This window comes from Perca flavescens, chromosome 5 (assembly GCF_004354835.1).
Source record: "Perca flavescens isolate YP-PL-M2 chromosome 5, PFLA_1.0, whole genome shotgun sequence".
Lineage (NCBI taxonomy): Eukaryota > Metazoa > Chordata > Actinopteri > Perciformes > Percidae > Perca > Perca flavescens.
In genome coordinates, this window is record NC_041335.1 from 30,351,328 (window position 1) to 30,369,054 (window position 17,727).

Below are 17,727 nucleotides of genomic sequence, written 5' to 3' on the forward strand. Positions count from 1 at the left end.
CGGATTCAGTTTTTTTGTGTTTGTAGCTGAGCTAGACCAGAGATTATTTGGTTTAACAGATCGGTGATGCTGTTTTGCCCTCATTGTTCTTCCAGAAATTTGCTGAAAGTGATGTAATTAAGCGTTTTGTGTGAAGTTAGCACTGCGCCGGACTCCATTTAAAAAATAGCCTTTTAAATGCTACATTGCTTGTAAGGAAATAACGGGAGTAACAGGCGAACCACCTTTAAAAGTGACTTATTTTATTTTTAAGTAAGTACTGTGCTGTAGATCAAATTCATGTCAATGTGAAGAGTTTTTCATGTAGATGAAAGCAGTCAACCTATGGGGAGTCATGGCAAGAGATATGACAAGTTTGTGTCAATTTCCATATTTGTCTTAAAGCCAAATTTGCCCTCATCCCAGCTCAGGTCTTCTTTTTCACTATTGATTTCATCTTCATTCTGAATCTTCATTGATTCTCGTTTGGCTCTCTGTGAAGGCGGTCGATTTTCTCCCTCTCCTCCCATTGCCTACCCTGCTTTGCTCTCTCGTCTAGTCTTTGTCTCTGTGTACTTCTAGAGTCTCTCTCTCGGCACTGCTCCTAAACTACGAATTATGGATTTGATCAACTGGTCTCTCAGCGCAATTGACACCATCTTCTCGACAAGAAGCTCGGGTTCGGAGGAACCTGACTGCCCTGCCGGAACGTTCGCAGCTGTGTACACGATGGACGCATGGGAGAGAGGTGGCGGGTCGTGTGTCTGGCGGTTAGATATCTACCTATTCGGAACCATGATAACAGGTCTTTTGCTGATTGGCTCAGGCACTGCCCTGGTTTATCGAGAAATTAAGAAGAAGACGGGAACCGAGCAAAATACCAGGCTGCCCGTCATGGTTGAAGCTGTGGGCAGAGCTGTCGGAACTCAAATTGTGACTTTGACCACCATGAGCCACAAATTGGATACTATTTGATCGATACGGAGACTAGAGGGGACATTTCAGAGAAGTCGAGAGTGACTAACTGCGGCTCCTGGCCCTAAGACAAAACAAATTCCAATATTATCTTTTTCGGCTCCCTGAACCAGCACTGGCCTTGGCCAAGGCCGGTGTTGAATAATCGCCTCCCCCTGGAGCACTGCAGCGAGGCACACTTTTGCGTTCCCTACCCGATTCCCACAGACACCTTTTGATTGTTGACTCGGACTGGGTCCTGTTTCAAGGCTGACTCCATGGCAACCGGCTGTGTATCGCAATGACAATCGTGCGGACTGAGAAAACCAGATTACGGCCAGACGTAGCTTGACTACTCAGGCCTACATACACACGAACTCTTACATATATACAGATATGCAATCACCCCCCACCCCCAATCCAGCGCCTTCACCGCTTCTACCCCCAGTGAGGCGGGCGGGTCTGTGACCAGCGCCTTTGTTTGGCTGCAGGACCAGATGTCTGCTTGCCTGTGCTGGACTACCTGCACCCCAACAACATTTTATCTGTGAAATGCGCTCTATAAATAAAATTGGATTGGATTGGATTGGATTCACTCTGCTGAAAAATGTTTTCAAAGTTGAGTAAAACAATGATCTCAGTTATTTAGTGCATGCCAAAGCTGTGCAATATGCCATTTGTTGTGGTATTTCAGTGCAGTATCTGCAGGCATCTGCACATACAGCAATGGTAGCTGCTGCCTCCCCAGCTCCTCCATCTGTCCCGACACTCTTCCCCAAGGGAGGGTTGACTCGTTGGCAGCAGATTTCTTTCCTCCACAGCACTGTGGTTTGGTTTATGTCGCACTGTGGATTTGCTGTCTCTAATAAAATGTGGTTAGAAATGCTGTTGACAGAGTGGTTTCATGCAGATATATTTGCTTCAGCTGTTTTGTGACTAGTAAACTAATTGTCTGTTCATGTTCATTGTTACAGGAAGCTGGAACCTATCGCAGCATGCATTTAGCAGAAGGTACACTTGTAAACTGTGATAGAATGGTAAATTATCATATTTTATTATTATTGTCACACTTACCCTTGCACATATGGACAATAAGGAGATTTCAGTCCTAACCTGTATGTCTTTGGACTGTGGAAGGAATCCGGAGCACCCAGAGGAAACTTTGCAGACAGAGAACACTCCACACAGAATAAATGATTCAGATTTGATTACATGCTCTTGCTCCTGATACATTGCAGCTGTCTTTGTCACTGAGGCACCAGGTGGTCAAAGGACACACCGCTGGATCCCCAGCGTCAAAGGATTTTAGAACCACCCAGGCAGAATAATGTTATTTCAGTCAGACTATTATTGTAATTAGAGTGTAATGGCTCTTCTGCCAAGACAGAAAGACATTCCAAAGTCCCTGTTGAAAGAAAAGCTTTCACCAATGTTGAGCCATGATGGGGATCAGTGTTACTCAGCAACTCAAGATAATCTTCATTGACAATACATTTTTTTTTTTTTTTACTATTTTTGATGAATCATCAGCTCGTGTGGGTGGTTTGTAAATGAGGTCATCTATCTTCCTAATACTATGTTATGAGATTAATTTATGCAAATCAGAAAAACAATAATAAACTTTTTTTGTGAAGTCAGTGCTACCCCTTGTGTTGTCTTCCCGTCATCCTTGGAAAAAAAAAAAAGAAAACTTTTTTTTTCGCCGTTTTTGACGCCTTTTTTTGTTTTGTTTTTGCTTTTTCCAATGTTTTAAATTGTTAAATTTTTTTTCAACACATTTTCAGCACTTATTTCTACGTCCCATATTTTCTGATATAAAACAAAAATTTAAAACGGGTCAATGTGACCCGAAGTCAACACAAGGGTTAAATCTCAGGATCCTAGTTTACCCAAAACTATTTGCTTTGATTGAAACAGCCTGACAGTAATCAGTATATCTATCACTAAAATATCACTTTTTGCCTTTCAAAAATCGTGATCAGTGAAACAGAGGCTAAAATATTGTAGTTATACTCTTTTTGCACATGAGGCAAAAGATTGATTCAGATTCCCTTTTTTATTTTGGAGAAATATGGAGCCATGGAGGAAATGAATTGCAGTTATTTTAATTGATCTTCATTCAATGTTATACAGACACTTCCTCCTTTTCTGTTCCAATGTGAAATTGGAAGCATGTTGTACCGCCTCTCTTAGTCTGACTGCATCCACTCACCATATTAACAAAAGCTTTATTGGCATTATAATGGATATATTGAATGATCAGGGTGAGGGAATATGTTACAGCAGTAGAACAACTCCTGTAAATCAAAGTGATGTGAAGCAAATTTACTGGGTACCTGTAGTAGATATTGATATTAACATGTTGGTGTTATCTTTGTCTGCACCTTGACAGCCAGTGACACATGTATAAAGTCATGATTCTTCCATGCATTAGGCATATTTTTCTCCCTGATTTTAAAATCTAATCTTGAACATGGGCATATTATTAGGTGTATTAAGTCTGTTCAATATGACTAATGGCATTATTCTAAAATTTGGTCATTGGTGACCAATACAACTCAATACTTGCAATATCTTGTCTGTCTGTATTAAAAAGTACCTTTTAGGCAACAGAAAAATGTTACTGGAGGAATACTAGTTTGGATTTTATTTGAATTTATGGAATAGAATCAATAAATGTGAGAGATTTTAGTACTTTATTGTTAATGAGTCAATACCAATATCTTTTATTTTTGACCATTCAGACATTTTGCAGTAACAAGAACACAGACGCACCCTTTCACAGTTTGGGCACATTGAAATATCTCTTGATACAAAGGCAAGATAGGAATGAGCTTGACCATTTTTTAAAAGCATAACACAACCACAACTTTATTTTCCATTAATACAATAGTCTCTGCATATTATCAAAACAATAAAAAGGAAACAATATACTCATTGGCATTCAAATGCCAAGCACTGAGTCTTTTAATACCTGGAGGTCAAAACCTTGATGCCAAAGCTCAGCTCAACAGCTTATCAGTACAGTGCAGGTTCATACACTCATGGACATTATGTATCCCCTAAGGAAAGAGTAAAGGAGTGAATGTAACCTTGCCTCTTTCAGGGAAACTTGCTTATTTTACATAAACATAAAAGTAGTAGAAAGGATGAGACAAAAAATGGCATTCATGGCACAACAACTGTGCATATACTGTTTACCAAACATGTTTTACATCAGCCATGATCTTAACTTGTTAAGCTGCTTAATAGTTCATGTGATATAAGAGATGATACCTCTTCCATAGCATCCTGTCTTAGTACAAGAAGGGTTCTATGAGGTAAAAAGTGGTTCAAGATGGTACTAGACAGGTTTCTTTTTCTGTTAACTGAGTGTATGTAGAACACAGAAAGACAGAAGGCAAGCATCCAGCTTTTCAGCTAGGTATACTGAAAAAAGGCAGAAAATAACTCAAATAATAGAAATATTGTGTCAGAAATTGCTAAGTGGTCCCTAGTCACAATACAGACTGTATACTGTGTTGGTTGGTAACTTTATAAGACAATATCGGAAATTATTCTGGCCATGGCTCTGTGTCAAAACTCATCCCTTGGTCTCAAATTTACATACTATACTGTGGGATAGTTTGCATTCAAGGTATACAAACTCATACTGCACAACTGGACACCACTACAGTATAAAATGGCATGTATAAACACGTTAACTTATTGTTACCCTTCTTCCCCTGGAAACACATTTGTATTTTTCTTATAGACAAAATAATTACAGAAAATTGTTAAGAGCTACCCTGTATTTTTGTTGAAAATATATATAATACCACGGTATACATTTTATGATGAAACAGTGTTTTACAGACCTTCAAAAAGAATGAAAAGCACCATGACAGGAATTCAGTGCACAAATATTTTAGTCATTATCAAAAATGTTTGCCCCATCAACATTTCTTAGCAAAAAAGAAATACAGTAATTTACAATATTAGGGGGTTTATTTTGCTTTTATTATTTATGTGTGTTGGTTGCTGTGTAGTCAAAAGAAATCTTTAAGAAGGATAATGGAGGGCGCCTGGTTAGGGCGCCTGGTTAGCGCTCCTTGTAGAGCGTGAGTCCCATGTACAGAGGCTTGGTCCTCGCTGCAGCGGCCGTGGGTTCAGTTCCGACCTGAGTCTCTTTGCTGCATGTCATACCCCCTCTCTCTCCCCTTTCATGCCTAATCTGTTTTATCAAATAAAAGCCTAAAAAAAATGCAAAAAACATAATCTTAAAAAAAAAAAAAGATAATGGAAATATTATCTATATATCTATAATATATATAAATTTAAGAATTTGTATAAGAAAAAAATACAGGAATGTTATAAGAAAAATTATGACTAATACGCTTAAAATGATGATAATTAAATGTAAGATAGGTAGTACTGATAATTTTTGGTGTTTGGGGTGAGGATTGGGGTTGATCCACTCATGAAGTAGCTGTTTTTTTGTTATTTTCTTTTTTTTTCTCTTGATGTGCACAAATAAGTGACAGGTACCATAAGATTTTCTTCTTCCTGTTCCTTTTTTTTTCATTCATGCATGTTATGAATGAATGAATAAAGTATTACATTTATAGTTAGTCATCCTCAGAATAGCTTCTAACTATTCATAAATGCTTGATTTATGAATAGTCTCCCTACTAGTTTGTCAAAGAGGATTTGGCTTCTGGTGGTCTTGGTTTATTGTATTCTGCTTTCAAATATCCCAAGTGAATCATTCATTGACATTTACAAGAACTTCGATTATCACAGTATTGACCTTATTTTATTTAGATCAAAAGATTATTTTTTTGGTCAGTAGGTGATTCATTATTTTTAACTGGGAGACAGACTTGGTTAATTTCTTTCACCTGCAAAACCGCCCAATGAATGACTTGTGGTTCTGTATTCTGTGTGTTCTTAATCTCTACCATGTGTGTTGTTTACATATGCATAAAATAATCTAATTGTGCACTGATTATATCATAGCCCCTACAATTCATTGTAAAGCCAGTTACCCGCCAGTAAGTCTCGCATTGCCAGACCTACCATCACAGCCATGCGGAGGAGGGTCTGGTATTGCATCTATCAGGCCAATATAATATTGCAGTCCATGTATTGATATGTTGTCACTAGGCCAACTTTGTATTTCCCAGTGTATCAGAAATTTGGGGCCAAATCTGTTAAAATGTTATTTCATTATGTGATTATTTTTACCAGAGACACAGCAGTTAAATCTTCTAGTAATTAAATTCTTAATTCTCTTCAAATACTGTATAGCAAATTACATCAGATTATGTGCAAATAAAATACTCATACCACTAATGCCGCTAAGCAGTGGCATTCGCAAGCATTTGTTGATACTCAGAATCTTGACTAAACCTTGCAGATTTTTGCAGACAATCACAGTGGTAATATATATTTGTATGTATATATTGTGATGAATAGCCCTTCACAATTAAATAGGACACCATTTACTTCCTTACTTTCTATAAAAACCTACTATCTTGCACCCTGTTAAAACAGCAATCAGCATGTGTCCCAACAAATAAATCTTTAAAATTGTTATTTAACATTTTTAAGAATGTGTAAGTGCAGACACAAAAATCACACATGCACAAGATATTTACATGCTCACAATACAGGTAGGTAAGGTAACAAGAGTCTCTAGATCCCCATTTTTTTCACCACAGGCACCAAAAGTACAAATTCATTACATTCAATACTGGAGTGTCATACTTAACATCTTATTTGTGCCAAATGTCTCACAAGAAATGCTTTGAATGCCATCAAAAGTCTAGATGTGTTTAGATGCCGTGTCTAAAAGGTAACCCAACATTTGCGAAACCTTCGCAAGATGGTTGAGGTTAGACATTGACTTTGAATGTTGAGTTTAGGCAATGAGCTTGAATTGTTAAGGTTAAGATAGGTCGTCTCATGAGAGTTTTTGCAAATCTAGGGTTACCATCTAGATACATCCTAGAGTCCACTGACTTCCTTGGTAGGGATAAATCAATGCAAATGGCTGCTGTTTTAAAATTAACTGAAAAATGTGACAAAAATGTTTTTACATAGTTATGACAGATTTTTGGTTTCTGTGAGAAGCGCCGGGTATTGAAGAGTATTGAAAGTTGACAACAAATGGCTGGACTGAATCTTGGGCTTGTTTACTTATTGTTCGATCATTTTTTTCCTGTTCTAAATCAGCAAACCTCATAATATATTTCTATGTAGGCAAAGTTCATTGCAGTAAGCAGTTTTGGCATATGTGGCAAAAAGAATAAACAGTACCAAAACTCAGCTACTGTTTCGGCTTTGATATCCAACATTTTTTTTTAAACTATACGCAGCCGTAGCTGTGAGGCTATAAGCGAAACAAACTGACATTGATGACCTCCTGATGTTTTTACGCTGTGGCTCATTCCTAAATTAGGCTTGTAAATGACTTTGGACTCCTGATTGCTAGTCTCACTTTGGATCCTGGTTCTGAGCTAGTGAATTCCCCAGATTTCTCAAGCAGAACTTAAAATTTCAGAAGGCTGTACCAAACTACATTTAATGGATTCAAAATGAATTCAGATTTAAATAAATGCTATCACACCTGTAGTGTGCAATTGCATCTAGTTATAAACTGGATATATGAACAAGGTTTCCAGATGGTCGGTCTGTCAGAAAATCACAGGAAGTATGTATAATGACGAATGTATAATTGATAATAGCACTCACCCAAAGTGAGTAACAGTATTCAATGAGGAGATGTGAACTGACTCTTCAAAAAAGGGTCAAATCAGGGCCACAAAGGTACTTTGCTGATGCATGTGTAAACACATCACGAAGCCATACCCAAAAGGGAGACATTAAGCCTTTTCACTAGAGAGGTCACGGCCTCGTTGCTGGATGCAGTGAAATACCACGGGAGAATGAGTTATGATCCCAAAGAACAAGGGTGTGATTACAGTTAGAGACTTAACGGGTGTTAGAAAACTCTTAGCAACCATTTCTGGTGCCATCTTGGAGGTCCTCTGTAGAAAGGGCTTATTATTTGATTATTGTAGTGTTTGTAAGTTTACTATTTTTAATAAGCATTGAGACATACTTAGTCTAACAATTCATATCCTAACTCTTGTGACTCTAACAAGTCTCATATAATAGTATTTCACCTCAGCAAGTCTCGTGTGACACCCAACTGTCGCATAGGTTAAAATGCTTGAGGCCTTCAGCTATTTAGGATCAGTGGCAAAAAGTACAGTTGCTTTTGACATACTGCTTGTAGATATGATGATTTTTTTAGTGGACAATGTTATACTTCTCCGTGAACCATCACCTTATCGTGGTGGAGAGGTTTGTGTGTCTCTGTGAACCTGAGGGCTGTGTTGTCTGGAGCTTTGTGCTCCTGGTAGGGTCTCCCAAGGCAAAGTGGTCTCAGGTGAGGGGCCAGACAAAGAATGGTTCAAAAACCCCAATGAAGAAGCAAGGTAGAGATGGAGTGACCCTGCCCGGAGGAAGCCCGGGGCCCCGCCTGGAGCCAGGCCCAGACGGCGGGCTCGTCGGGCGAGCGCCTGGTGGCGGGTTTGCCACGGAGCCGGCCGGGCACAGCCCGAACAAGCTACGTGGCTCCCATCTCTCCAGCCCATGGGCCCACCACCTGTGGGAGGAACCGTTGGGGTCGGGTGCGATGCCACATGGGTGGCAGTGAAGGTCAGGGGCCTCGACGGACCAGACCCGGGCGGCAGACGCTGGCTCTGGGGACGTGGAACGTCACCTCTCTGTGGGGGAAGGAGCCGGAACTGGTGCGGGAGGTGGAGCGCCACCGGTTAGATCTGGTGGGGCTTACCTCTCACGCACAGTCTCGGTTCTGGAACCATACTCCTGGATAGGGGTTGGACTCTTTTCTTCTCCGGAGTTGCCCAGGGTGTGAGGCGCCGGGCGGGTGTGGGGATACTCACAAGCCCCGGCTGCGCCGCTGTGTTGGAGTTTACCCGGTGGACGAGAGGGTCGCCTCCCTACGCCTGCGGGTTGTGGGGGGGAAAACTCTGACTGTTGTTTGTGCATATGCACCAAACAGGAGTTCGGAGTATTCGGCCTTCTTGGAGACCTTGACTGGAGTCCTGCATGGGGCTCCAGTGGGGGGACTCCATTGTTCTGCTGGGGGACTTCAACGCACACGTGGGCAATGATGGAGACACCTGAGAGGCGTGATTGGGAGGAACGGCCTCCCTGATCTAAACCAGAGTGGTTGTTTGTTGTTGGACTTCTGTGCTAGTCATGGATTGTCTATAACGAACACCATGTTCGAACATAGGGATGCTCATAAGTGTACCTGGTACCAGAGCACCCTAGGCCAAGGTCAATGATCGATTTCATAATCGTTTCATCTGATCTGAGGCCGTATGTTTTGGACACTCGGGTGAAGAGAGGGGCAGAGCTGTCAACCGATCACCATCTGGTGGTGAGTTGGGTCAGGGGTGGGGAAGACTCTGGACAGACCTGGTAAGCCCAAACGTGTAGTGCGGGTAAATTGGGAACGTCTGGAGGAGGCCCCTGTCCGACAGACTTTCAACTCACACCTCCGGCGGAGCTTTTCGTGCATCCCTGTGGAGGCTGGGGGCATTGAACCCGAGTGGACAATGTTCAAAGTTTCCATTGCTGAAGCTGCGGCGAGGAGCTGTGGTCTTAGGATCTTAGGTGCCTCAAGGGGCGGTAACCCACGAACACCGTGGTGGACACCAGTGGTCAGGGAAGCCGTCCGACTGAAGAAGGAGTCCTTCCGGGATATGTTATCTCGGAGGACTCCGGAGGCAGTTGCAGGGTAAAGCCCCGGGGATTGATGAGATCCGTCCAGAAATGCTCAAGGCTCTGGGTGTGGAGGGGTTGTCCTGGTTGACACGCCTCTTCAACATTGCGTGGAAGTCTGGGACGGTGCCAAAGGAGTGGCAGACTGGGGTGGTGGTTCCTCTTTTTAAAAAGGGGGACCAGAGGGTGTGTGCCAATTATAGGGGTATCACACTTCTCAGCCTCCCTGGTAAAGTCTACTCCAAGGTGCTGGAAAGGAGGGTTCGGCCGATAGTCGAACCTCGGGTTGAGGAGGAACAATGCGGATTCCGTCCTGATCGTGGAACAACGGACCAGCTCTTCACTCTCGCAAGGATCCTGGAGGGAGCCTGGGAGTATGCCCAACCGGTCTACATGTGTTTTGTGGATTTGGAGAAGGCGTATGACCGGGTCCCCCGGGAGATACTGTGGGAGGTGCTGCGGGAGTATGGGGTGAGGGGTCTCTACTCAGGGCCATCCAATCTCTGTATGACCAAAGTGAGAGCTGTGTCCGGGTTCTCGGTAGTAAGTCGGACTCGTTTCAGGTGAGGGTTGGCCTCCGCCAGGGGCTGCTTTTGTCACCAATCCTGTTTGTAATATTTATGGACAGGATATCGAGGCGTAGTCGGGGTGGGGAGGGGTTGCAGTTTGGTGGGCTGGGGATCTCATCGCTGCTCTTTGCAGATGATGTGGTCCTGATGGCATCATCGGCCTGCGACCTTCAGCACTCACTGGATCGGTTCGCAACCGAGTGTGAAGCGGTTGGGATGAGGATCAGCACCTCTAAATCTGAGGCCATGGTTCTCAGCAGGAAACCGATGGAATGCCTTCTCCAGGTAGGGAATGAGTCCTTACCCCAAGTGAAGGAGTTCAAGTACCTTGGGGTTTTGTTCGCGAGTGAGGGACAATGGAGCGGGAGATTGGTCGGAGAATCGGGCGCAGCGGGTGCGGTATTGCATTCAATCTATCGCACCGCCAGGACGAAAAGAGAGCTGAGCCAGAAGGCAAAGCTCTCGATCTACCGGTCAGTTTTCGTTCCTACCCTCACCTATGGTCATGAAGGCTGGGTCATGACCGAAAGAACGAGATCCAGGGTACAAGCGGCCGAAATGGGTTTCCTCAGGAGGGTGGCTGGCGTCTCCCTTAGAGATAGGGTGAGAAGCTCAGTCATCCGTGAGGAGCTCGGAGTAGAGCCGCTGCTCCTTTGCGTCGAAAGGAGCCAGTTGAGGTGGTTCGGGCATCTGGTAAGGATGCCCCCTGGGCGCCTCCCTAGGGAGGTGTTCCAGGCACGTCCAGCTGGGAGGAGGCCTCGGGGAAGACCCAGGACTAGGTGGAGGGATTATATCTCCAACCTGGCCTGGGAACGCCTCGGGATCCCCCAGTCGGAGCTGGTTAATGTTGCTCGGGAAAGGGAAGTTTGGGGTCCCCTGCTGGAGCTGCTCCCCCCGCGACCCGACACCGGATAAGCGGACGAAGATGGATGGATGGATGGACAATGTTTTATGATTTTTGTGGACAATTTTTCAAGATTAAAGCTGTCTGCTTATGACGAGTGTCAATTTCTTTTAGTGCTAGCTGGCTGAGCCATCTTTTTTTTTTTTCCTACAACGGCAGCAGTGGCAGTGATAAAATCTGCTGTTGAAGCGCTCCAGTAACAGTTAAGTTGATCTGGCCCTAATTACTTCTGTCCTTTCACATCTCACACAAGCAGACGAACAATGTTCACAGCATCCGGCTGCGTCATGCCATCCAGCACAGCTGCCATCTCTGATGTGAAATTCACATGTGTGAATATGCCTGTATTTACTGGCAATTGACTTCATTTTTAAGTTTGTTAGATTCTGACTTTGTCTTTACACATACACAGTACAATTTGTTTTTCATGTTTGTAGTTAGAGAGACAGATGGAGAAAAGTTCAGTCCCCTCCTGCTCACTTTGATCACATATACTGTGTTTTAATCCAGCCGGATTCACAATACAGTTCTCATTTAAATATTTTTTGTTTCCGTTGTCAGATAATGGAATGATTATGGAATTTTATGGGGGCTCATAAATACTATGTTGACCGCAGTCATTACCAAGCTGCTGAGCTGCACATAAAATCAACATTTTATCATAATTACAGGTTAATGCTGTGCTGTGATATCTACTTTATTGACTTTTAGAATAAGTGATCTCAGAAAAATAGAGCATAAAGAGCATATGTTAGCACATCTAAATGAGCCACTGTATTGATGCTTGTAAAACACGGAAAATGTCAGTGAAACATAATGATGAACACAACTTCTGAAACGTTTCCAGTGGACATAGAAACAGAGCACTCCCAAAACGCGGTGTAGTCAAATACTGTGTACATTCGGCTTAAAGCCTGAGATAGTGAAAATAGATTTAAACCATCTTAGTTCCCACTCCTCATTACAACTTTATTTAAGAAGATATTGCGAGGCACATAGTCAGTATTCAGAAAGGGTTTAGCAAATGCAACAGTATAAATGAATCTATCACTTGCTGTCAGTAAAAGTGTGCATCATATATCACACTGCTACTGTCAACATACATTACGGATTTTCTATTAGATTTAACAATGATTTATGACTCAGCTGGAGTCTCATAATTTGCCAATAAGGAAAAACTGATAATAAATTAGGAGAAGCAAACAAAATGTATTTCTCCACCACAATCACCACAATTGTTTTTGTCTGAGATTTTGCTCAGTACTTACTCTCTACACTCCAGATGAAGTTCTTGAGGCTATTTTCTCTTTACGTAGCAGGTTTCCACTAAAAACGACATTCACTCACAATTTATTTTATGAATGCATGTTTTTTTGTTTTTTTTTCCTTTTACAGTTTAACATCTTTGCTATACACATTTTCAAAATCGGCTCCTGTTAAAGATGTAATAGACACCACCAACAGTAGAGATTCAAAGTATGTAAAATACCTTTTGAACCAAATAGTCAGTTCACACAGACATATTCACAGTATCACGTTTTATCGAAGCTTTAGACTCAGTAACATATACTTAGAGCAGATAATACATGTTTTGTGGCCAATGCAGGCCCTCTTTTGTTTTTCCCATTTACTTAAGAGTTAACTGCACAAGACTGTTCATATAGAGATAAAAAAAATACAATAACAGAAGAACACTATCTGAGATTTACATGGCACATTCATAATAGGCTCAAGAGATATTCACGATTTAATTAATATTAAATTAAGCATCATTACACCCTTTTTATGTACATGTTTACAGAGCAGATTTTAGAATAAATGCCTGGATAACAGTTAGGATATTTGTAAGTGGATGGCTCACAATCAAAATTATAGTTTTCTTCTCTCCTCTGCACAAAAAGTTTTTTAAGCCTGATTTAGAATAATAATGCAGTTATGATTTTGGATCTCACTTTCACTTGTTTTGAAGTTTCATCGTCTGTAGTCATCACTTTTTTCTTTGTTTATTCGGCCATAGTAATCCTGAACTGAATTTGCCATTCAGTTAATTAAAAGAAAAAACTTTAGACAAACTGCAAGGAAAAAAAACTTTCTAAAAACACATTTTCTTTGTCAGAGGAAGCTGAGACATTCGGCCTGAATTTTGAGAAACACCAGCCTCAAAAGTGCTACTGGAATAAGAGGCTGCCTATGGTCTCCAACATTTCAGTAATTATACCAAAGTATAATTAACTCCTTCATCAGTATAATCAGTCTTGTGCTTTCCATGCCTCATGTGCTGTGGTTTGTGAATGCTACTCAATAATATTTGTTAAAATGGCAGATGCCACTTTATCCCATAATACGACAGGGAACGACAGGGACATATTTGAAATGTTTAGAAAGTCTGAAAAGCTAAAACCCATTTAGTAACTTGGGCTCTTTTTAGTCAAACAGCAGCAGCCAAACTGTCTCCATAGACTGGTACGTTGGTAAGTTTAGTTTGAAAAGAATTGATAAAATAGTCAAGTTAATTTCAACTACCGTATTTTCCGGACTATAAGTCGCACTTTTTTTCCTACTTTGGCTGGTCCTGCGACTTATAGTCAGGTGCGACTTATATATCAAATATATATAATTTAACATGTTTTTACATGTTAATTCATACTGAAAACATTACCTACAGCTGCGAGAGGGCGCTCTAGGCTTGTGACAACTAGAACGCTCCTCCTAAAGACAACTGAGAAAGAAAAGAGATAACAAACTGCAGGTAGTAAAATATGCAGCCGAAAACGGTAATCGAGCAGCAGAATGAGAGTTTGAAATGAGGGAGAAACTTATGAGGGAGACTGGCAAAAAGGTGACTCTTACTGCAATGAAGAAAACAAAGAAAGCTAATCGGCTAATTGTGGGCTGAAAGCAAGACGGCCAGAGCTGGAGGAACGAGTCGGGAGGGGCTCGTTCACGGTGAAGCTACGTCTCCACGCCTTTTAATCCATCCATGCTCCACGCCCTGTTAGCTAGTTGTTCTGTGTGCTATTGTATAGTTCAATAACTGTTAATGTGTTACGTTAACATACAGGACACCTACCGTATTCAGCGTATTGTTCTGTGTGCTATTGTGTAGTTGAATAACTCTTGTATTTATAATCTAAATAAATGCGATTTATAGTCTGGTGCGACTTATATATGTTTTTTTTCTCTTCATGACGCATTTTTTGACTGATGCGACTTATACTCCGGAGCGACTTATAGTCCGAAAAATACGGTATTCAATAGTAATTATATAATATTGCAATATAAGTGACCTAAATAGGTGTAAAATAATTGACTCTGCAAGCCTCAGACCCATAAAAGACAGAGGCTGCGTTCATATCAGCTAAAGGGGATCCGGCGTTTTTCCGCAGGGTGGTGCAGCGGTGTGGGAGTGCCAAGTACATAAGTAGACTTTATATTTCACAATTAAAGTTTTCCATCAGGTCGTTTATAGATCTTGATGTTTCTGACTGCACTTGAAGACAGCTTTATTTCACGGAGAAAGAGAGAGAGAAAAGGAAACAGTCAGCGGTTACACAAACTCCAGTTCAGTGATGTGTTTCAGGGGTTTTTTTTTACCCTCAGTGCTTCCTTGTGGCAGCGATGGAGGCAGTGATGTTTCCTGTTTACTGTACGGGACTCTCACACCGCCTAAAAATCAACTGACAAGTCTGATCTGTAGTTACATGATTGGACAGCGCAGGCTTTTGACGTGGTACATATAAATAAATATACTTTAAAAAATTGTTTAAAAAGTATGGTTATGGCTTCAGAGGTAGGTGCTTATGTGATTTGCTATTCAAGTTAAAAGCCTTGATACAGCATCCGCCCCGTACAGTTTTGTTCTCTGAAATATAACTACATATAATGCTTATGAGCTGTATAACCATGGTCACTGGGACCTGAAAGGTTGTTATTTCACCTTCTGTCACTGTGCTGAAGTCTTTAATGGATGTTGGACCTCTTTACCTTTGAAGCCTGGTTTAAAAGCTATTTTAATAGGCCAACAGAGTTTTTCCTTTTTAAGAACTGTAAGTACTTTAAGTACTTCTAAATCTCAATAGAAGTTAATAATACACAAATACAGCGTAGACTTTCCATCTACAGTAATGTGCCAATCTACAGTATAAGGTCATTAAATTAAAAATTATTTTTGTCTAGGTGACTTTACTTTTTAAATCTGCTCTGCAAACATCACAGTACATTTATGTTTGATGCATCTTTATACATTTATACATACAGTTTTATAAGGAGTGTCATGGAGCATGACAGTAGCCGGTTATCAATGCAGTATCCTAATTGATAAGTAATGCACATCCAATAAGATTTTTTCTCTTTTCTTGATAAGTAAAGTCTCTCCCCCCCAACTCTCCACTTCCTGGGTAGCTCACCTGGTAGAGCACCCATATATATAGAGGTTTACTCCTCGACGCAGCAGTTGCAGGTTCAACTCCACCCTGTGGCCCCTTTGCTGCATGTCATTCCCCCTCTCTCTCCCCTTTCATGTCTTTGGCTGTCCTAAATAAACAAAGGCCTAAAATCCCCCAATTTTTTTTAAAAATGTATCCACGTGTCTCCTCAAATAGACACTGCAGTCACACCCCCACTGCTGCAAGATGCCTTCTCCATGTCCTCCATGACCAGATCCTGTTCAGTAACGTGGTTGAGTCGCCTGGAAGGGTTCTTATCTAGGCTGTTAAGAGAAATGGGCTCCAGGGACGTTTGAGCATTATTAGCTGGGAGCACAGAGTTTCCCTGCAGCCTGTGCGAGTAGGTTTTCCTCCGCTGTCCTTCCGCTGTGCACAGGCTGAACTTGAACACAGTTTGAAATCCTCTGCGGAAATTCTCATTGAAGAAACCGTAGATAATGGGGTTGATGCTGCTGTTGAAGAAGGCTAGCCAATGGGCAAAGGGGTAAATGTAAATGTTGATGAGTCTGTACTGCTGCTCAGTCAGGCTGGCATAGTCGCTCAACATCATGAGGGTCCACAAAGGTAGCCAGGAAAGGATGAACAGCAAAGCAACTATTAGAAGCATTTTAATCACCCTTTGCTTTTTCTTTGACACGGTGTGGCGGTTGTCTTTGCCCGGCTTTCCTCCCGTTGGAACCGCTGTTTTGAAAAGCGTAATGCCTATCCGGCCGTACATGATCACGATGAGGGAAAGAGGACCAAGATAGATATTTGCAAACAGGACAGTGGTGTAAATCTTCCTCATCTCCTGGTTTGGCCAATTCTCCCTGCACCAATAAAATGGGCTTGTTTTGTTGTCATAGCCCAGTAACACCCGAATAGTTTGCTCCTTGGTCACTTGTAGCATCACCCCAGAGGGACACATAATGGATATGGCCAGAACCCAGATAATGACTATTATCAAGGAGGCTGTGGATATGGTCAGCTTTTGCTTGAATGGGTAGACAATGCATCTGAATCTGCAATAAAAAGAAAGACTGGATCAGGAAAATGGATGCCGACATTAAACCTGCTTTTAAAAATACCTTTTCCATCAAAAATAGAGTGACAGCTAAGAACATTTACTTAAAATGGGACAACATTGTATGATTAGAATTACTGTATTTCATGAAGTGAAAAATCCAGGCTTTTTTCACATGGAGGGGCTGTTGTCAGGAAACTCAGGGTCATTAGTATAAGGGATCTATACCAAAATGAAAATTCTGGGCCGAAACTGAAAACTGCACTGTGCCAAAAACCGAAACCGAAAATGACTTATTTTTTTAAACCCATTTTAATATATATATATATATATATATATATATATATATATATATATATATTTGTATTAATATTATACTTTTTAATTGATTTCATGAATTTAATGAATCTGAATTGAAAAACTACAAACCAATAAAAGGATCACACTTTTAATGAAAGTAACACACCAAAATTTGACAATATACTGTATATAAAACACAATATTAAATATATTATTCTTCATTCAGTTCTGTAATAATCAAATGTAACAGATTTTTTGATTTACTCATTTTGATTTTGCATATTGAATTGGATGTCATGTTTTCAGGTGGCGTATCAAACCTGACGTGGAATCTTTGAAGTAATTCCACACCGCTGGCATGATCGGCCTTTGCTGGGTAGCACCATGATAACGGTTAGATCAACTGAGAGGGAAATCTGAGCACTGAGGGGAGGGGCAGGGTGGAGAGGCATATATTTCCGGCTCATATTTTCGGCCGTTTTTCTCTTTTGGCCAAAAACCGAAAATGCCATTTTTCGGCGCATCCCTACTGGTCAGTATTTATTAAATAACAAAGAACAAAGTGAAAACAAATGCACAAGCAAAATGCGATTTAGCTTTGGAATTACAAATACTGTCTCTCACTCTGTGGTGGACTAATGTTTAGTATTAATAAAGAACATTGACGTCACTGTTTGTTCTTAATGCAATTTGTACTGCAGATCAATTTAAAAACAATAGAGGCATTATTAACCCAGCTCCCCTTGTTACCATCATTGTCATCCACAACTA

General features: G+C 41.1%; 1 protein-coding gene across 1 annotated transcript in view; it reads right to left on the minus strand.

Annotated features, from left to right (window-relative positions):
• Positions 1-15,699: 15,699 nt before the first annotated feature.
• The window catches only part of npffr2a (neuropeptide FF receptor 2a), a 35,181-nt gene continuing 33,153 nt past the window's right edge, over positions 15,700-17,727 (minus strand). Inside the window, exon 4 of the mRNA XM_028578665.1 lies at positions 15,700-16,654. Within this exon, the coding sequence (XP_028434466.1) occupies positions 15,802-16,654 (853 nt within the window). The 3' untranslated portion in view covers positions 15,700-15,801. The remainder of the gene's footprint in view (positions 16,655-17,727) is intronic.